A 21,952-nucleotide genomic window follows, 5' to 3' on the forward strand; every position below is an offset into this window, starting at 1 on the left:
TGACACTTTAGGGACAACGTTTGGGGATATTGTAGCTGGAAGAGGGAAGAAAGAATGAAAAAAAGAGGAGAGTGGTTTGGGTGTTGTTGAACTGACTAAACTGTGCAGCTGTAAGCTACATACTAGCATCAGCATGCTAATATACTCACCATGACAATGTAAACTAGCATAAAGCTTATCATAGTTTAGTGTGTTAGCATGATAACATTTGCTTATTCACACTCATCACAAACTACAGCTGAGGATGATGGGACTGTCATTCATAGTTTGGGTGTTGTCGAACTGACTAAACTGTGCAGCTGTAAGCAAGATGATACGTGTAGTTATACAAGTGTTACATGCCCACTGCCCACTTGAGTCCACTGCCCGCACTGCTTTACATGAACAAGGGCAGACACGCAGACACACCAGACACACACACACACACACACACACACTCTTTGCAGCAGCAGCTGTGGCGACATGAGCAGATGATGAGGGGGTCTGTCAAACAGTGGGACACACAGACACACACACACACACACACACACGTCATTGCCCTCTCATAGAGAGAAGGTTTAAGTGGCCAACTGTTGAGTTACCAGTGCACAGAAATATGAAGCAGCAGTGGATGCAGCCGTCACTGAGATATGTGGACAGATGATTAGAGAATGAGTGTGTGTTTACAGTTGGTGAACATGAGTGTTTTGTGCACTTTTATCTCCTTGTGTACAACACATCACCCCCTATCAAGATGCCTCTATCAACCACAAATACTCAGAGCCTTCGCTGTTTGTCCGCATGTGTGGCTGTACGTCCTCCTTGACCCTCAGTGCACATGAGGACACACCACTCATCACTGCTGAATTGAACAAATTACAGAGTTGAATGGAGAAAATGACCCTAATTACTGACAAAGCAGCAGGAGAAATGTGGTTTGTATTATCTCAGCATTAGTCATGTAAGCCTCCACCTGGTTGTTTTAACAGGAGACGTGAACTGTAAGGACACGTTGGACATGACTGGTTTTGATTCTACAAAGCTTTTCTTCATTTAAGTCACTCGGACACATCCTGTGCAAAATTACATCATCATTATTGATACCAATACACAGACTTTGGTCTGATAGCATAATTTACACTGAGGACAGTCTCCAAATCTAGTCTTGTCCTGGCACTGAGGCTCATTGAAATATGCTGACCACTGTCATGTTGGATTCTGCTTGTAGTAGATCTGTTAACCACTTGGAGTCCCATCTGTCTGTTTAACAGTGGTAAACATGTTCCAGATGAATTAAAAAAAGCAAGATAAACCTATAATCAAATCCAGACCTCTGATGGAGCGGTTTTTCCAAATTCAAATTCAGCAGAAAAATACTTTTAGACATGGTGATACAATAAATTAGTACACTGGTAGACTGGGGCAAGGTAGGCAATCTTGAGATTGTATCATGCCATACATTTTAAATGGTGAACACACTTATCAATAAGCCTCTACTCAACTCCACTGCTGCCATTTCTCTCTACACCCTAGTTAGTTGTTTCCCTGTCTCTCTACCTCTCTCAACTGGGAGGACTGTAGGATCCAATTTCTTTGTGAAATCTGACTCTTCAAGTGATACTTTAGTGTCTCTGAGAGGAGAATGAGTTCCACATGTGGTCACTGAAGAGAGAGAGATGAAAAAGGAGGGCTGGTGAAGGACACAGTTAAAGATGTGTGGAAAGACAATAGGTCAAGGGAAAGATTCCCAGTAGGCCTGATTCATCTTGGCAGCTGTGGGAGAAGCTAGTGGGATGAGGAACAAAAAGTGGGGGCCACTTGGTCAGAAAAATGCGTGTCTGTTTGATATGTTATCTTACCAGTGGCCCGTGGGAGGTATGAAGTATATGCAGCAGTGCACCCTGGAGTCTGGGATCCTCTTCTTCCTGTCAATGTTGATTTCCTCCTGCAGGTAGGCTTCATACTGATCATTGATGAACTTCATAATGGGCTGCCAGCTGACAAAGGAAACACAGTTTAAGAACGGGAAGGCAACGTTGTATGAGCCAATAAATCTATTACCTACAATTACTGTAGCTATGGCAGTAACTTAAGTATAGTGATGAATAGCTTCATGTAGATATACTGTAGATGTTCATATAGAGTTATGTTCTGCAAAACCATTAATCATTTGTGTCTTTTTGCCTCTGTATGATATATCATCAGTCATGAAGTCCAGTGCAGCTTTCCTCTAGGTTGCACAAAACATGTTTGTAAAGCCAGAAATTACATTTGAGACATACTGACATATTGTTAATATACTAAAGTTTGGCTTCCATAACCATGTGACTGAAAAAGTAACCACCCAAAGCAATGAGGGAAGGGGATTCACTAAACAGCTATTGAGGCTTTGAGATTAAGTAACATTTGCTCACCAGTTTTCATTGTTTATCTGATCCCCAAAGCCAGGAGTGTCGATTACTGTCAGCTTCATCCTCACTCCTTTCTCCTCAATATCTGGATAAAGAAAAGCTATTTTGTTACCATTTCTTTTGGACCCATAGTCACAGACGGAGAGCAAAAGTTCAGGAGTATGATAGAGCATTAGGAAACACACACATGTTGCATATTAATAATACTATACGTATTGTAAGCACTGGCTAACCGTGACTGATGGATTTGATCTCGATGGTCTTGGGGATCCTCTCCTCTGGGTTGGGCTGAACTGATTTACGGCTCACCTTGGATTTGAACAGGGTGTTCATGAGAGTGGACTTCCCCAGGCCGCTTTGCCCTGATCAGGAAAACACACAAACACACAAAAGAGTTAGAGAAACTGGGAAAACGTTCACTAGTGGTTTTAACCCTAGACAGTCACAAGGGAAAAGCTGTTGAAGACATAAGCCTCATTCAGTTCAAACACAAAAGTCTCTTTTAGGGGGTTCTCACCAAAAAACAGCGAGTGATTGAATATGTGCATGACATCATTCCTAATGTATGGGTTGTGTGGTAAGTGTGTGTGCATGCACATGTGAATGTTAATGGACCATGAGCATAGAAGGACAGCTGCAGGGTCAGACGAGCAAGCTGTGGAGGTCAAGAGGACAGATGTATTGTACAGACCACACACACACACACACACACACACACACACACACACACACACACACACACTACAGTGGACAAATATTCAAAAGCCATTTTTACCAATTTTAAGATCGCTGCACTCAAACCACCAGGGAGTGAATGCCCTTGAGTCGGGTCTACAGTGTACCTCTAGGGGAAGCAGCTCAGGATCTGTTATCCATATTTGTTAACCCCTTTCTCCCTTTTGCTCCCAACAAAGCAGACAGCAGACAGAACCACATAAACTATTTCTGACTGAAAGGAAGTAAGGAATACATTCTTGTAATATGCTGTAGTTACATTTTTCCTTACTGAAAGTGTAACTGTCCACTGTGGTGGACACTATGCATAAAAGTGCATGTTATGATAATGGCATGTTTTCATTCAGCCCTACATGTACTTTGAATTAAAATAATAATGTTTTTCCCCTTGTATAATATAAAACTACCATAATGTAGGTTACATTACATTTGGCATTTGTTAGTTAAAACAAGAACCACACTGTGCACATGTTAAGTACTGGTGTCACATCACCTCTGTACATCAAAGACACCCCATTTTTACCTTAAGTGTGAAGTCACTGAAACAGGTAACTACTATTAAGAGAAAATGCCTTCAAAATATATTTTATCTATTTTTTTCACTCACTGATGAAGCCAGTAAGACAAGTGTATGTGGTGACATTTCAGAAGTAAATAACCAATTTCACAATGCAACCTTATACAGTCATAGTATTAGTAGCATTTCTTCTTTGTTTTGAGCTTGGAAACACATTCTGTGTTTAACTGCACCAAAGTCCATTAGAATGAACGACAGATAAAGTCCACTACAGTTGAACTTAAAAATTAAATTAAATTAAACATATAAATATGTAAATATGTGTTTGATTTTTGTGTAGATGTAAGATATTAACACAACAATTTGTGATTTAATAGTTCTTGCATGGAAAGAACACACACACATATATGTGCACAGCATGTTTCTCTCCTGTCTTTTGTTCACAGCCCCTGTGGGCACCCACTGTGGCGTGTGGAGTGTTGCCAAGCTGCCAGGCCCTCTGCGACACCCAGGGCATCTTTTTCCACCACTCTCTCTCTCGCTCTGTCACACGATTGCACACTACATGCAGTCTTCTCGGTCACATGCATTTACCCACACTCACACATTTTTTGTCTCTCATGCACACACGCAAAATGAGACACCCTCATTGCCCTCTCTGCATGGTGCAAATCAAAAGGTCAGCTGGCTAAGGGCAGGGATTAGGCAATCTCATAGAGGAGACAGGGCCAAGACCACAGCTGCTCTAACCTTTTGCGTCCTCATTGGCCATCCAAGTGACAACTTTGTTAGCCAAAGGAAACTTTCTTAGGGTAACAAAAGGTGCTCCAAGTCTTATTTCTGCCCTGTGCTGTCCTAGCATTCTTTTAACTCTTTACTTCATTTACATAAGCAAGCAGGAACAGGTATGTGACTGCATAACACTGTCACAAACACCTCTGTACATCGTGTACTCCAGAGGCTGAATAAAAAAAACAAAATAGATTGAGATGTATTTCTCAGGATTTCATAGACCAAGCAAAAAGGCAGGTCAATACTGGCCTTACAGTCAGAAATATGACTCCAGTGAGGTGTGATAAGTATTTGAAAACACTAGCCAGAAGAACTTGAGATGTTGCTCAAGTACTGTTTATCAAAGTTCCCTCTAGCAATCAAAAATCACTTTATACTAGTTTAAACTCATCATTGTTCTTCTCTATTTTAAAGTTTTATTGTACTCTACTCCAGTCTACACAGTGTGAGAGTGTTATTTCACAACACGGTGTTATATATCATCTAATGACACAAGTTTCATTTGTCCTTGAGGTGTCAGAGCGCTACAAGTGGCTACATGTCCGCAGCGTTATGTGGAACCATGCGCTTTGCCTGCAACAATGATATGAAAACTGAGATGCACATCTGAGAAGCATTAGAGACAGTGTTGTTTCACTGAGGCACTTTACTTTGTTTATTCCCACAAATAAACATTCACTGAGTCATGTAGCACCGTCCTCACTTTCTAACCAAAACTCAGTCTCACACTTTCACTTTGCTCCCGTAACTGCTTGATATGCTTCTTTTGATGAACAGTATCAGCCCATATGCAAAAAGTATCCGTATTTGTCATGTTGTGGTATGTCTTCTTGGATCTGTGCCGACATGCCATCTTGCCGTTTGCAGAAAACGCTGCCCTGCAGGGCCTGAAATCGAACTGACGGCATTCTACTGTAACTACCAACAAAACAAACACGACAAGGCTTAAAAAATGTTACTGGGATTTTGCTGAGGCACTATATCTGAGTGTGTGATAAAAAACACATTTTGACATTGCTTTCCCTGAGGATAATATGTCCATAGGTTTGTTTCCATTTCGGATGTGCCAACCTGCATGCAAGTACAAGGCATTCGCGGATGTGTGTGTGTGAATGTAAGTGCATGATGATGGCACTTAATTGGCGGTGTGTTGCAGCTCCCTCCAAGGAGGAGTGAGTGCTCCCTCAGGACTGTGTGTGCTTCGACTTGTCAGAGTAATCGCCATCATTATGCCACTTTCTCAGCCTGGCAGCCTCCTTTTATCCACTCAAGTGTTGTTTGTTACATTATGGACATACGGAAGAGAGCTTGTTGAGGAAGGCACCATGCTGGCTGAGTCTTAACAGCATGACTGAAGTAGAACCAACCATTTGTTTGCTTTTTATGGCTGCATCAAAGGACAGGAGAGGTGTCGTGATGCATGTAATAAAGAAGTGTTTTGCAGGTCCGAGAATCTGCAGACTAAGCATTTTGTGTATGGCATCCTGACAGTGAGCAAAGATGCGTGTATGTCTGCTAATTAATACACCGTGTTACTTATTCTGGATTCCAGCACACCTTCAAAAAGAATTTAACTGGCTACTTGCTTGGTTCTGCATTTTGTGTTGTTGTAGCCTAAACTGGATATGTTTATAATGGTTACCATCTGATCTTTTTTCTTTTTGCTGAATTCAGTATTGAGGCAATAACTGTTGTAAACATAAGACATTTGGAAGCAATTACAGCTTTGAGTCCTCTCGGATACATCTGTGTCAGTTTAGATTTTAGGATAGAGTTTTATCCAGACCCAACATGAACACGTAATCAAGCTCAATGGCAAGCTCAAGGTCAGGGCCAGATGGGAAGCTAACACTTGAGCTTATCTTTACATCATACCACAGATTTTCAGTTGTATTCATATGGTAAGGTGACCAGCTGTTATCATACTAATGATATGTTTATACAGTCTTGAGGGCTGAAAAACTGCTAAAACATTTTTTTGCAATTTTTTTCCATACAGGATCTCATAGCAACTAGCAGCAGATTAAGATCAGATCAGAGATTAAGATCATTCTCATAAAACCACTTGACACTGATTAAAGCAAGTCACTGTCCTATCATCACTCTACATCCTGCATTTGCACTAAATGATACCAATGAAGGTGAATTTCTTCTGTAAATTGGTTGCACATGAGCGTAATTCCTGAGAGACAAGGTTAGGGTCAACAACATAAAATAACAACACAAATGCAGGAAAATTCAAGGACACTGACTCTCTGAAAGGGCAAGAAAATGAGAGCAAAAGAGAGAATGGAAGTGTTGTCCATTTAGCGCCTGTTTTTTTTGTGTTTTTTCTTGCCCCAGCTTTGGGCACCCGACTATGTTTTGTGCATTGACTGAAAGTGTAGCTGAACAATCAAACCGATGGACTGTTTTTATCAGTTAAGTGGTACAGCTCATGTCACACTCACCCACAACCATGATGTTAAACTCAAAACCCTGCTTCATGGCCTTCCTCCTCATCTGCTCCAGGATGGCATCAATGCCCACGTAGCTGAAGTCGCTGCCATGGGTCTTCTCCCCCTTCCCTTGAGGAACGGGGTGTTGGGGCTTGGTGGACTCAGACATGTTGCTGTGGCTCAGATTGACCTCTGACCCTGAGGGATACAGAGAAAAGAGACAGGAAGAAGAAATAAAGAGATGTTAATTTAGGTTATAGGTGTCTACGTTATGTTTTTAGTCTACAAAGAAATACTTCAAATTGGAAAGACACATGGAGGCAGTAACTTCAGAAAGCAACTGCATGGCTCAGTGCATATATTCAACTGAGAGTGCACCACATTCAGCGTGAAGACTGCAGAAGATATTGATCTGAGAAGTTCATTTCCTGTGTGAAACAGGATATACCCGACTTGAAATTCAAATCTATGAGCACTTGTCTTTATACAAGACGCTGAAAGGTGATAATCTGTCATTTACACTGTCTGCCAAAAAGCCCAGTTTGTGCCAGCAGGGAGATACATGTGCACACATGTACTTAAAACAACATAATAAACTGTTGGATAAAGAATCCTTATTTTCCCAGTAATATTTACTCCAAAGCACACACTCAACTATAAAACTAACCAATAAATCAAACGGGAACAGGCACACATCTGCTTCTTAATGTTGCATAAATTTCGAACAGCAACCAATCTCATGTTAGCAGCACAGCCCACAAGAGAAATTCTAACTTTACAAAAACAAATGATGTGGAGGTTGAAGGCAAAGTGAGACAGCGCAGCTGCAGATTAGAGATGAATTTCAGAATCATAAAACAATTAGGAATGCAAAATGGACAGACCTTGTTGAGCGAAGGAGCTGCCAACTACAAATCACGGCTTACCTCACTGTAAGGAGGATCGGTTGATAGAGGATTAAGGCTGTGTGCCAAAGCACCGTTGCAACAAGCAAACTATAAACCAGCCTAACTGCCAAACGTGCTAGTGTGTGCTTGCAGCAGCAGCAGTAGACGCATACGCTTAATGTAGGAGGAGACAATGTTTCCTGTGCTGTGACAGAAACTTGTGGTAGTGTCTGTGTGAGGTTTGCAGTCACAGACAATACAAACCACAGGCACATACACCTGAAGCTGAATGGACATAGCAATCCTTACTACATCCTTTTTTTTGGTCTGCATACAGACAGGTGCAACATAGCTGTTTTTTTGGTGTATTATTTTCCTCAGAGAAGTGAGAGTTCAAAACACTAGCACCAATAAGCTTTTGCTGAGGAACGTGCTTCTGATTTGTCTGTCTGACATGACACAACACAGCCTGCCACACATTTTTTGCAATTCTGTGCCCGTTGGTGGTATGAATATAAATGACACACACTGCTCAGAGTTTTGCCTTCCTGGGCCCTTATTTCAAACAGAACATGTGAAATGGAGCTAGAAGAGTCAGAAGAAGGCTGTAAAAGATGTGATGTGGCTATGAGTGCTCATTTTGCCAGGTTTTTTCTACCACTACTACTATGAAGACTTTTCACAAAGAAAAAAGAAAAGTGTCCTCTCTGGCTCTCTGAGACTTTGTCTTTGTCTTCATTAAACAGCTATTGCTACACATGCACACACACAAAAAAGAAATACACATTTACACACTGGAGGAGGCTGAAAATTGATGGTATAATTCAAAAGATTCAAAGTTGCCACCTCGTAATTAAACAATGTCAAGGAATAAGCATGGATATTCAAATGTGTTCACAGGAATATGTATAAACATCACAATCTCGCCCTCGTACACACTCACACACCATAAAAATCCAAACTCACTGGAGTATTGATAAGTCAGCTGGAGCATTTCTGAACCCCAATACCATTTTTCTCTTCTCCACACAAAACAACAGAGCTACAACTTTGGATCTCATGTATAAGGAAGGGCTGTACCACACCTTCAGTGGTCTCGACAGAATCAATTCCCACACGCTATAAAGAACTGTACTGTGGAAGTACATGTGGCTTGGCTAAAACTGAATAAATCCATTGCTAAAATGTGGGGCAAAAGAAGAAAAATCCATTCCCATGTGCCCATCAACAGTCAGTAAATATTCTGTGTAATAGGTTTTGTTTTGGCACAATAATTTCCACATCCAAAAGGGGCAATTTCCCTGTATGCCAAGACATCAATTTTATCAGTATAACAGCAATCCTAACATTCGGGGGGGGACCGTTCAGTCCATGCTGCAATGTGAACCCTCTGTTAATACCACATCACTGTGGGATAGAGCTGATTTATTGCTTCACTGATGTCCTCAAGAAACCTGACACAGAAATGCGGTGCTTTGGAAGTAAGACAATAATCCTGAGGTATTTGGATCGATTTATCTTTAGCCTGTGAGACGTGTTTGCAAATGAATCATTTGATTTACTCTGCACTGAACCCTACTGCATTGAGCTTGATTGCATCAATGGCCTTTTGAATGACACAATGTAAATGAGCTCTAATGACATACTCCAGGTCTGCAGCCAAGCTGCCTCCTGGGCACCACGACGACGCCAGCCCTGGGCCATCTGCTGGCTTACAAGGCCGCTCTCTAAGAATAGACAAAACGGTCACTCTGTGGCAGAGGGAAACACACAGCCGTAGTAACAAAAACAAGCAAATGTGAGACATGTGAACACAAGCAACAGAAAAGGGAAGAACAACCAGCAGTGCCAGGAGAGTCAAAATGTTACCCTGCCTGACACCACCCTGCTGTTTTGATATTCACTTCTCCTTCTCATGAAGTCCATGGACATTTTTTTTAAAAATCAGCACTGCTTCCTAATGACACTCCTTTCATTCTTAGGGCTAAGGATGAGCTGACTAGCATTCGTCATTCACTGCTTTTTTTATACAATTGTATGTATCCTGACAGCTCTGCCATTTACATCCACAATAGCCTCTAAAGTGCCTCTTCATGAGTCAGATCTGCGTTCAAGTGTTATGATGTTCTACAAAGAAAGCGTTAATAACCCCTGCCACTGCAAACAACTGCATTTCTGGATGAATAAACTCATCACAAATGAACAGAGACATACAGTATGACTCAGATCACGACTTAGTCGCTTCAGCCGTTAAATCCAAACTGTGCTCAAATGACACAGATGCAGCAGATGCATCAACATAGAGCACAGAGCTGTGTCAGACTTGAGAGACTTTACTGGAATAAAATTCCTTCGCATAACGCTGTTTTATTCAACTGAAGCCAAAAAAAAGACACAGTGGGAAGCACAGTTTATTCAAATGAAAAATATGGGAAATGGGCCTGTGCAGAGGACCAAACAGGTGCATCAATGAACCCCGCTGACCCTTCAATGAGAAAACACAGCAAAACATTTGGCCTGCCTCTTATCTCCCTTCATCAATACAAACTCTCCAAATGAAAAGAGTTTTATTAAACTGCAAACAGATGTTATGAGTGAAGATAAGTTCCAATAAATACACTAGGCAGAGGATTTTTTTTGCCTCGTGACACGCAAAAGCGGCCCTTCAGGATTAGCTAATTTGAGAGCTTTGTGTAATGAATGGAGATGAGTTCAGGCTTTTTCTTTGCATGACTGGATAGATCCCATCAAAGAGATGACTCTTGTACTTTATCTTCAAGTGAGGGCACTTATAGTTGAATGGGAGCCATTGCAAGTTTTATCATTAGCATTTATATGTGAACCCTTACATTTCTGAGTATAGTATTGTACCGTCTGTTCTTGGTCTGCAAGATAATATTCTCTGAAAGAAAAGATAACTGGTGAAAAACACTGTTACTTAAGAACACTAGTATTTCACTCATACTGCACTCAAAAATGACTTTCTGTCGTGCGTTTTATCAGCATTATGGTAGGTGTTTGGTTTCCTGTTTGTCACCAAGGGCTTTGCAGCAGACAAAACCACAACGCTTACTTCCGCACTAGAAATGTCTTCAGCTTAAAGGGGCCCTCCAACAATTTCACACATAAATGTCAGTTTACTTGTCACAAGGGGTACCACTCAGCTCGTGAAAACAGTTATAAAATGGCTCCAAATGTTTTCCTGTTGAAGGCAGCTTTGCCAAGTCAGAAAAAATAACCCTGATGATGTCACAGTGATGTCATCAGGGTTGTCTCAGCTCGAGTTTGGAGGAAATTATTTTTTTTCTACAAACTGGGAGAGTTTAAGTTTGAAAGATTTACCAGGCAGGGAGGGGATCAGGAGAGAAATGGTGTGTTGCATTATGGGAATTGTAGGATCCAGCATTGTCTGAGATTGACCCATACAAGTCAGGATATTTTGGCCTTTGAGGCTTTAATTTTGACCATTCTCTTATATTTTGGTTTGCACGTCCCCCAACTTAATAGCTGTGCAATATTAAATCACTGGAGTATACCTTAAATGAACCATTAATCCTGTATTTAGTTTCCCAAAGGCCATTTTTCATCCTTATGTCTCATGTGTTGTACAGTACCAGTGCACAATACGGTCAAGTAAGTAAATATAGATTATTACTGTCTCATTCATCACTGCATTTCTTTTAATGGTGGATAAGCTTCTGAAAAACTGCACAAATCCAGGGACAGTAAATCTCTTACTTGTAAGCACTACATTATTTTAGGCACGACAAAAGTGACGGACTATACAGCCTATAAATGAGAAAGTACTCAACTTCTTGGAAAACATAATAGCAGAACACAACAGAATTTATTGTTAATCCTGAATGCCAGCAAAGCTCAGTGGAGGCCAGAAAATACAATACAGCTTTCAAGCTGCATTCTCATCTGGTCTCAACCTTCACAGAAAAATAATACATCATGCTAATATTTCCGAAAGTATGCAACATGTAAACATTTAGCTGACAGATATCAATAACTGTTATACTGAAGCTTCAAGGCCACTTTGTTCCTTCCTTAAACTGACCTGTAATCTAACCCTCCTGGAAAACTAACACAAAGCGTTTCCCTTCGATCAGATGCAACCTTCAGTTTCGCTGTAACAGAGAATCCCCTTCCCACTCGGGATTCACACATAACTCAACACTCCCCCTCTCAAGGCCTTCATTAAAATCCCATCAGGAACATCCCATCCAACCCTACATTTAATATTCACTGAGTGAAACTTGAACGTGCCAACACCAGAAACAAAGCCTTCATTGTATTCTCGAAAAGCCTCAAGAAATTCACTTTCCATCGATCCACACATGCCACATCACCACTTCCCTGTTTTGAATTATATGAGAAAGTAGATTTTTGTATGTTATTGTTTGACTCCAGCCCAGGCCCTGACAATATCAGGATGGTAAATATCCTGCAGAGAGGGAAAGAAAATGGTGAATAAGAGAGACAAAGACAGAAAGAAATTGTAAAATAATCTCCATGCACAACATGTAATCAGCCAAAGAGTTTAAATGATGTAGCTGATGACTGATGCTGTACAGGAGGAACTGGTCTGTGGGAGGAATTTATAATTGACCATACTGTAATTTGTTTTCAGTTTTAGATTCAAACAGTTCATCTCTCAAATTTTGCCAAAAGTCCTGAGCTTTTAATGTGTGTGCTACACAAGCTGATGTTTTGCTCCACCTCTGAAATGAATTGTTTGGAAAATCCTGCTGCTGTCGGGCAGGATGCAGTTGCAAGGAAATGAGACCTCAACAATAATAAGAAAATTTCTCATGTTCTCCATTGCAGGCACATAAAACTGAACTTTGCTGCACTGAGACACATCAGCATGCCAAATCAGGAAACAGATAAAGAGATTCAGCTGTGCAAATCTATCAGACGGAGGAAATCTACCAACTTTGCAACATGTCCAGGTCTTAATCACAAACTCAGCCTGTACTGAGGATAAGAAATGTCTTTATCTCAACTCCCCTGAGAGTATTTTTCAGTCAGGTGGGTCATGAGTGTGGTTGTTGACTATAAATAAAATCGTTTTCACCTTTGGCAAACAATACAACAATAGATAAGTGAACTTTTTAAATAACATGTCATGAACAAATGGGATTTCTCTCAAGAAGTGATGCCTGGAGTCAAATAAGGTACTTAGTTTTCTTCCCATCCTTGCCTTCAGGTTGCCTAAGCATATGTTCTAAGGCTGCCCAGTCACTCCTCGGGGGGTTGAGATTTGGGAAAAGACTGTACCATGTCTGTTCTTCCACTCACACACTAACTCACACAGTTACTGACAGCTCTTAAACACCGTCTGCTGTTTGAAACAACATTTTTAACATGGTTCCCATGAGACGAAACCCCTGAATCTCTGCCCCGCTGCATTTCAGTTGCAATTTTTCTTTCTCTCTCTCGTGTGTGTGTCTATGTATGTCTGTTTCTCCGTTACAGTTCCCTATTTTCTCTCTCTCTTTCTCTCTTCTCTTTTTTAAACCGGAGATGACATTTCCACTGGCCCTTTGGTGGCTCCATCTAAAGAGGAAGAGATCATAAAGTTTTATGCTTGCCGCCGTCTGGAAGAGATAGATGGAGAGTCCAGAAAGAAGAAGGCAGAACAAGAGTTGACTGACAGTCCTAAGTGCATCACATGAATAGAGGATTAACATATGCCCAATTTAATATCATGTAAAAATTTTATGGAGTAGTTTTATGAGTACAGTCAGGTAAGGAATGAGCTTTTTTAGAGTCTCAGATGAGAATTATGTCACCTCGTCTTGGGATACAAGCACATTAGAGCATAGCACTACACTGTTCTATTTCAATTTAAAGACATCACAACCATTTTCAGTCACATACTGATTGCCTATTTTCCTGATAATGAGTAATGGCACTAACGTATAGGGGAGACAATAGTGGATGGCCCCCAGGTGAGACAATGAACATATAGATGGCTTAAACCCACAGTGCTCTGCTGTGACAAAACATCAAATTGTAAAAGTATAATGTTTCCCAGGAAGAGCTCTATTCAAAAATTTGACACAGAAATGGACTCTGAATGCTCCAAAAATGACAGTGGTTCACTACATCATCCATCCATCCATCCATAATCTATACCACATATCCATTAATGGTCGCGGGCTGGAGCCTAGTCACTACATCAGATTTACAAAAACAAAACAGTTGGGGTAAGCACTTGGTAAAAACCTGATAGAATCCAACTTTGAAACAACAAGTATGAATCATAATGGGTTGGGCGCCAATTAGCAGAATTTGTCAGGTAGATTGAGGCTCAGCAATCAGCATGCTCTTAAAGAAACGATTTGACACGATTTTGAACCATCTGTGTTCAAATCACAGGTGCACTGGTCAAAGAAATGTGGACGTACTTATGTCAGGGATTCAGAATAAAAGGACAGCAGAGGGACGAAAAACACAGGATCAAGCTTAAACTGACAAGATGGATATGATAGACTACTAGGCTCAGTGGCATAACAGCTAATATTGTGGCAGTGCTTAAAATCGTGATTCACTGCCTGCTCCAAATTTCTTTCCAAGGTGTTAATATTATTTCGTCTACACCTTGTAATGGTCTGATCTGGACTGACCACAGTCCTGTGGTGTGTTTCAAAAAAAATCCAAAGTCTTTCTAAAATCTATGGAAGTATTTGCCAGTTTTTGCTTGGTGCAGCTGACTTATGTCAAATGTATATGTTTTTAAAAGGAACACAGGCCACTAGCTGAACGCTACCACTGCATTCTGTATGAAGGAGATAACATAACAGCATGTTTACAGTACATAGGAGCAGAGTGAGGTCGACAGAAGGGAGGATAGAGGAGGTCCTCGCTGGGCTGTCATGTACATCCAAAAGGAAATCCCTCTTACTCAAACCCCCCATCCATACTTTGAACCCAATGTAACGTGCTGATTAGAAGTCCTGACGTGTTTCTTTATCATAATAACTCCCTGCCGTGTAAGACGATGAGGTTCAGCGAGGTCGATGACAGCCACAGCTGACAAGAACAGAAATCAGCGTTTCAGAAAAGGCCTGAAGAATGCTACCGGCCCACTTCATCTTTCAGTCCTATCACTTGTGTCGGCCCACTGAGAATGTGACCCCTGGCCCCTGACGGGGAGCAAAGCAGATGGTGCCACTCCGTGTTGAAATACAGCTCGCCGCGCGGAAACTTCTGGTACTGTAGATAATGACCTGTCCCAAAACACCTCGAAAAGATTGAAAGAGTGCAAAGAGATGGAGCTGTGCGCAAAGGGTCAGTGAGGCAAAGGGCATGACCACAGACAGATGAGATGTGAGATTAATGCTACAATAACAGTCACAAGCCGAAAAACACAACAAGAGTGAACACGGTTTGGATTGATAGCCGTAAGCAGAGACTGAGAAAACGAGAAAATAAAGCCCAACGCAGCAGGGAAGTCGCTGTGGTGCCGAGTATCGTTGTGAAAGCCCACTGCTCTGAGCAGCTCCCAGTACTGTATGCTGACTGACCACAGCTGTAACTCAAAGCCCAAACATTTCTGAGAAACATGGAAGGGGAACTAGGAGGTTCCAGCCGCAAAAACCCATCCACGGCTGCAGTAAGGGAACTGGTACAGGGTAAAGGACAAAGGGTGCAATGGTGCAATAAATCACACAACCACCAAGAATTAACTGGGAAAGGGGGCTGGCTGGTTCGAATATTTCAATGACAGATGCTGTGTAACGCTTAATGAGAGGAAATGAGAGCTGACTTCTGCGCTTGAGGATGGTTCTTGTTGAGTCTCACCAGTTAGACGCACATAAATCGATCATAGTGAGAAGGACAAAAAAGGCAAATGCCTCTGTTAAGAGGCCTCAACATGACAGCTTGGGTAAGTTTGGAAATGAATTAAAATGACACTCATTTCTCTTAGACTCTTCAAGTAGTAAGAATAAAATTAATTTCTTGACTTATTACCAAAACGCTTTCATACTTACATACGTGTTTACAAATCTACGAGCCAGACCATAAATCTAAGTGCAAAACTCAAGAGAAACAAGGGTAGGCAATCCCATTTATTGAATCATGATTTCTATATTTCAATATTTCTACGAGGACATCAATAAATTATTAAATTAAATGATTAAATCTGTAGTGAGAGTTAAAAAGGTAAAATAAAGACCACATTCTGTAATTCCCGACCGTCATCCCAGAATGTGACGAATGAGCCATAATGCCACAATGCTTTGAGACATTATACTGCCACAGTGCTGCAGAAAAGACCACCACCGCAAACTGGCATATTCCACCCTCTCTCCTCCATCCCCCCATAGTGTTGGCAGGCCCACAGCCTGTCACCTCTGACAGGACATGACATGTCTGACTTCCTCCCATCCATGACATACATATAGAACAGAAAACATCCTCTGACTGTGGGCATCTAGAGAGATACTCAGTACAAGAGGTGTTTGTTATCTTTGACTCACTACTGTATTTTACAAAAAGGTTGCTGTCCATCATTTCTTAAAGACAAACTGCCGATGACAAAACCACAAACAAAAACATAACTGCTCTATTGAATCATCTGTTACATCACTTGTAGATGAAACACGAAAATAAGACAAGTCCATGTGAAATCCTACTGTATACACATGGATACAATTAGCTAGAGGACTATGAAGGCATACTGTAATGTGGGAAAGAATATTTTCAAACAAACAGTCTGGGTGTTTACTGTAAAGCAAGTTCACGCCTCTTCTCCTCTCAGCCCTGCTGCCTTCAGGGCAAATTCTTTGGTCAAAAACATGGGCCAGAACTGCACTCAAGTGTCCAATGTGATGGGAACAACAAGTTATGGAATCAGGTTTGAAATCTTTGCTTTCTCCTGCAACTCAACACGTGTTTTTCCTATCTCTGACAGGGACTGGTTATATGATATCAGGCTTTTAATTACAGCAATAAAAAAAAAAAACCTCTGTGTGGAATTATTTCATGCTGCTGGTCCCAAACAATCATAATGAAGTATTTATCTGTGGTGATTGAATTACTTATTATCAGTAAGCTAATCTGATTAGCAACGTGCAAACAATGGCTGAGTGGCATTAACTGGCGCCTATTATGAAGCATATTGTAATTATGCTTTATGTAAATCAGATATGAGGCAGCATTTGGAATCTGAGGAATCAGAAATATTATATGCTAAGCCTCAGCAAGCTGACAACTGTGGGAAAATAAATCCAAATTAACTGCTTTATTCAATAACACTCTGTTGGCGCTGTGACACTGTTACAGTGACTTGAGAAGTGCAGTTTACTCATGCAGCAGTGTCAATGTGCAAGGTCAAATGCATCACTTTTCTTGTCAAATATAGTGTGGTTGGTGGTAGCAAAAGCAAGGATATCTAGAGCATCCCTGATAACACCTCTGCATGACTTGACTGTAAAATGGAGCAGAAAAAACATAGTCTGTTTAAGTCTTGTTTTCTCATGTTTCTTTAGTGAGGAGTTGACAGAGATTTTGGGTGCAGCATCCAACAAAGCAGCTATTCAACCAATGTAGAGCAAACTGGGTAAAAGTGGACCTTGTGACACACCGAAAACACAGAAGATAACTGATTGCTCTGCTTTTGCTGGCCTCTGGGGCACAAAATTAAAGCTAAGTGACTAACCACAACCTAATTTTCTTCCCACCAGAGGAGTTAGGGAGAAGAGTTCATACTAATCCCTGTGGAAGAGCAAAACTCAAACTGAAAATATGACCAGTTCATCTCCTCAACTCTCCTTGAACTCGGCAACAAACTCTCTAGAGAGCGGACACAGGGGATTGTCAAAATTAAATCACGTCAAAACAGCTTGGCTCCATCAGTGCCTGGCTAATCCACTGCACTGGATCAAAGTCAGCCTGGAAACTCTGCCTGGTGTGACAGGGGAGGGAGGGAGAGAGGGAGGGAGAGGGAGAGAGGAGAGAGAGAGAGAGGAGAGGAGGAGAGAGAGAGAGAGAGAGAGAGGTCCCAGGAGAGGTGAGAACTTTAAGAGTGATAAGGGCTATCCTGATTGGTCAACACTCTGCCCCATTATGGCAGATTGATTATCTATGCATGCTCCAGAGCTGAAGACACAATGGGGAGGGAAAGGAGAGAAGAGAAAAGAGGGGGGGGGGGGTGTGTGAAGAAGGGAGGGAGGGGGTAGACCTGACCACCCCCACCACCACCCCCTACCCCCCTCAAACTCTCCCTGATGGCTGAACAATGGGAAAGAGAGAGGAAAACAGGAGAAATAAAAAAGCACAAGGCCTGCACGCTACATTAGGAGTTTTCAACAGATCTCCTGCCAACAACACACTCACTCTCCACCTCTCACCCTCAACACATCATTTTCCACACAGCACACATGAGACACCAGGTAAACTAACTTTGACACCAGCAGCCTCAAAGCACCAGTCCATATTAGTTTCTCCCTCGCTCCCTCTTCAGCTCTTATTCTGCCTCCTCTCTTTAAAATCACTCACAGCTCTCGTATCAGGGCAGAAAAGCACACGGCAAACATAAAAATCGACAACTCACCCAACCCTTTCCTCTCCTTCTCTTCTCTCTCTTTCCTCTCCCACTCTCTTTCCTCTCTCAATCACAGCTCCAGCTGGTAAGGCTGGGCTGCTGCTGTTGCTGCTCTCCTGGCCACGCCCACAGCACGGTCATGTGACCGCCATCCCAAGTGGCCAGGAAGGCATTCGGCAGCCACACCCCTCATTCAGAGAAAGTGAATGGAGAACATTGTGGATGTAGGGCTATCTCAAACCACGTGCTATTAAGTAAACCCACTGGAGGAAGAGATGTGTGTGTATGTGTGTGTGTGGTTTAATCAAAATGAAAGACAGTGGGAAAGTGTTTATGGCAAAATATAGCAACATTAATTTTCATTATTTCTCACTGTGTGGGTGGGTGAAAGTGTGTGTGTGTGTGCTTGTGTGTTTTCACAAGACAAGAGGCAATATCCTCCTTGCTTCCATGTCCTTGTGTGTGTGTCCATCTGCTCTCTCCCTCCCACTGCTTTGTCTCAGAGCAGGGTTTTAGATCGTGTGTGTGTGTGTGTGTGTGTGTGTGAGCATGCTGAAAACATTTGGTCATCTTTCTTCTTAAAACCTCCAGGGCTCACTCTTTCTTTCTCTCTGACAAACACACATATAGTGTCTCCATCCCTCAGAACTGTGGCTGACTCGTAACTAAATCCATGACTAACACAGAACATTTCTAACTTTAGAGGAAAAAAACATCTTTAAAGGAATAATTTGACATTTTGGGAAATATGCTTATTCGTTTTCTTGTAAAGTTAGATCAGAAGACTAAAACCACTTGCTTAGCTCTCTCCAAAGTAAATAAAACCCTCCCACCAGCATCTCTAAAGCTCACTGATTAACACACTACAAACAACTTGTAGTTTTATAGGGGGGGGGTGTTGTGTGCTATGATGTTTCTTGGCTGGGCACAGCGGCTGTCAGGCGACTTCAGGATGTGACTGCTCCAGGAAATAGTTTGGTACAAAGCTCACCATTAAACCACAACTTGTCATGTTGATGGATCTTTTTGTTGCAGATCAAACAAACATGATATCATGTATTAATCAGTGGCCTTTACAGGCGCTGGTTATATATTCCCATGTAAAGAAAGATAAGCAGGAAAGCATGTTTTTCCATGTGGGAACTACTGCTTTCAGAAGTCATCACAGATAGAGGGATCCCTGACTAAAAGACAAACACAGACAATTGACATTGATTTCTTCTTTATAATCCTCTGTGCTGCTGTTGCTGTGCTACCACACATACAGACTCAGTATAACAAACTCAGTATTTACTCACTTTAACAATGCTGCTACCTGGTACCTTGTACCTTGTTTGTACATACATTTTGTATATGTTTTTGCACTACCATCCTTCAACTTGGTTATTTTTCTACTTGTACATTTGAATTCTTAAATTTAACTTTATTCTTCTGTATTCATTTCATAATATATACAAACTGTTAAGACCTCTCTGTAACACGTGTCTTTCTCCATTTTTTCTTCTCTCTCTATGGTGTTAAAAGTTGTAATTTGGAACCTGAATTTCCTGAAAGGAACCCCCCCAAAGGATCAATAAAGTTCTTATCTATCTATCTATCTATCTATCTTTCTATCTATCTTTATCTATCTATCTTCTTTCTTTTTTCTTTCTTTCTTTCTTTCTCAATTTTCCCATTTTAACCCACCACCACTCAGCTAACGGCAATATGAAATAATTTAACAACTTGAGAGAATCAAGCTGCACTGAAGTCAGTATTGGCTGCAAACGCAGATGAAAGTGGTTCCAAAACTAAAATGTTCCCTGGAAATCTGTATTGCTCTGCTGTGTTTCCTGTGTCCCAGCTCACCCACAACAGAGATTCACATTCATCACAGCCAACTCCGCTCACTGCAAAAAGAACGATGCAGTTGCCATGCAGAAAGATGTTCTCTAAGAATATATTTTAAGATTAAAGAAAGTTGCTGGTTATAAAATGGATTTGATCTTGACTGACTAGGAACAAGAGAGTGATTAATTTGTTCCTTTGTTGATATGGCTCAACTTTTTTTTTTTTTCCATCAGCACACAGACTGAAGGCCTGAGAGAGGTTTTCATAACATTCAGCACAAATGTTTCCTTCCTGTCAAAGCTGGAACTAAAGCTCACATTTGGCTGTGGTTTCACTGTGAATGTGAACACACAGAAGCGTGAATGCATCTATCAGTGTGTTTATTCTGTATCTCAGATAATCTGTGCTGTTGAACTGTTGCACTGTTGAAACGTATTCATTATTGTGATGAGTTTCCATTTTGCTATTGACAAATCATCCAGTTCTTGCTCCAGTTTGTCAGTGTTTGATATCGATAGATTAATTGCAGTAAAATGAAATAAAGTCTAGCAATGGACTTTCCCCCTAACAAATATTTTTGTTTTTCTTGAGATCAGGATCCTAAATCTGTCACCAGCCTACATCCGGTGTGGAATCAGGACCAAAAATAAATGTTTTCTTGTGGCCCGCAAAACTGAAGAACAGCTTTTCAGGACTTCTGGGCAGAACTTCTGACACATTCCCGCTGTATATCTCTTTTTATCAAAGAAAACATTTTCCATATAGCTGTCACTAAACAATAAACAATGTTGTCAGTATGAAACCCATGACTCACCAGTGTCAGACATTTCCTCCTGTGGGAACTGAAGATCAAAGTGGGGTTCTGCTGTATTAGCGTTATTTTATTAGTCCTGCAAAGAGCTTAAAACGCAGCTCTGGGCAAAAAAAAAAATATGGCAAATAAATTCAATCAGACTCCAAACTTGGTGATTAACTGTGTAAGGCAGGCAATGAAAGTGTGTGTTTGTGTGTGTGTATCTCATGGACAATTTTCAACTACACGATTTTAAAAATAAGTATATACTGTATGTTTACATTATACATACTCATGACTTCGTCACAAACATCAAAATGTCCTCCCACATTTTAACTACAAAAATCAACCAGGGGTTTGATTTTTTAAAGTGAAGTCATATGCTTACTGTTGCTCTGCAGACCTCAAATTAAGAGATTTTAGTTGTGTTTCAATGTTTTTTCTTTTTAAACACAGTAGCCAATTTAGCTCAAAACACATTTCAACATTCAGTTACATCCAGTCATGTGAGTGCTGAAGAGGTAACTGAAGACTAATATGCACTGATGACTGGGGTGCTGAGAGCCCCACTGGGGAAACTGTGTGATTGGCCCGGGGGTCGGGGTTGATTGCTGAGGGCCACCCAATCAGGGCAGAGCACATGTGGAGCTGATTAAGAGAGCCACCTCCATGACTCAGCGGACCGAGTGACTCAGTGACACGTTCTCTCCGAGGGAGGCTGGGAGCTGGGGGAAAGGCCGAAAGCAAGGAGAAGGAGGGGAGTAAAGGGAAAAAGGAGGCAAAGGAAAAAAAAAAAGAGATTAAGTGCAGGAGGAGGAGGAGGTGGAAGAGGTGGGGGTTGGGACTTGGGTTAGGGATGGGGATAGTTGGAAGAGTAAGGAGAAAGGGAAAGAGGAAGAACATCTGGCTTGGCCTGGATATCTAGAGGGAAGATATCTGTGTCTGTTGGAGACTTCCTGTTGTGTTTCTTTTGCTGTGGTTGCTCTGCTCCCCTGTGGTGCAAATGGAG

At 41.4% G+C, this 21,952-nt stretch overlaps 1 protein-coding gene across 7 annotated transcripts in view; it reads right to left on the reverse strand.

Moving 5' to 3' along the window:
- The window catches only part of septin9b (septin 9b), a 72,921-nt gene that overhangs the window by 10,792 nt on the left and 40,177 nt on the right, over positions 1-21,952 (reverse strand). For 4 of the 7 annotated variants that reach the window (XM_018665060.2, XM_018665059.2, XM_018665058.2 and 1 more), the window contains 4 exons: positions 6,885-7,070; positions 2,624-2,752; positions 2,394-2,475; positions 1,839-1,976 (listed from right to left, as the gene is read on the reverse strand). In XM_018665060.2, coding sequence (XP_018520576.1) covers positions 1,839-1,976; positions 2,394-2,475; positions 2,624-2,752; positions 6,885-7,070 — 535 coding nt within the window. Of the gene's footprint in view, positions 1-1,838; positions 1,977-2,393; positions 2,476-2,623; positions 2,753-6,884; positions 7,071-7,756; positions 7,948-18,329; positions 18,484-21,952 lie in introns of those variants that run through there. The other 3 variants (XM_018665062.2, XM_018665063.2, XM_018665064.2) reach the window with 3 other exon arrangements.

This window comes from Lates calcarifer, linkage group LG5, assembly GCF_001640805.2.
Source record: "Lates calcarifer isolate ASB-BC8 linkage group LG5, TLL_Latcal_v3, whole genome shotgun sequence".
NCBI lineage: Eukaryota > Metazoa > Chordata > Actinopteri > Centropomidae > Lates > Lates calcarifer.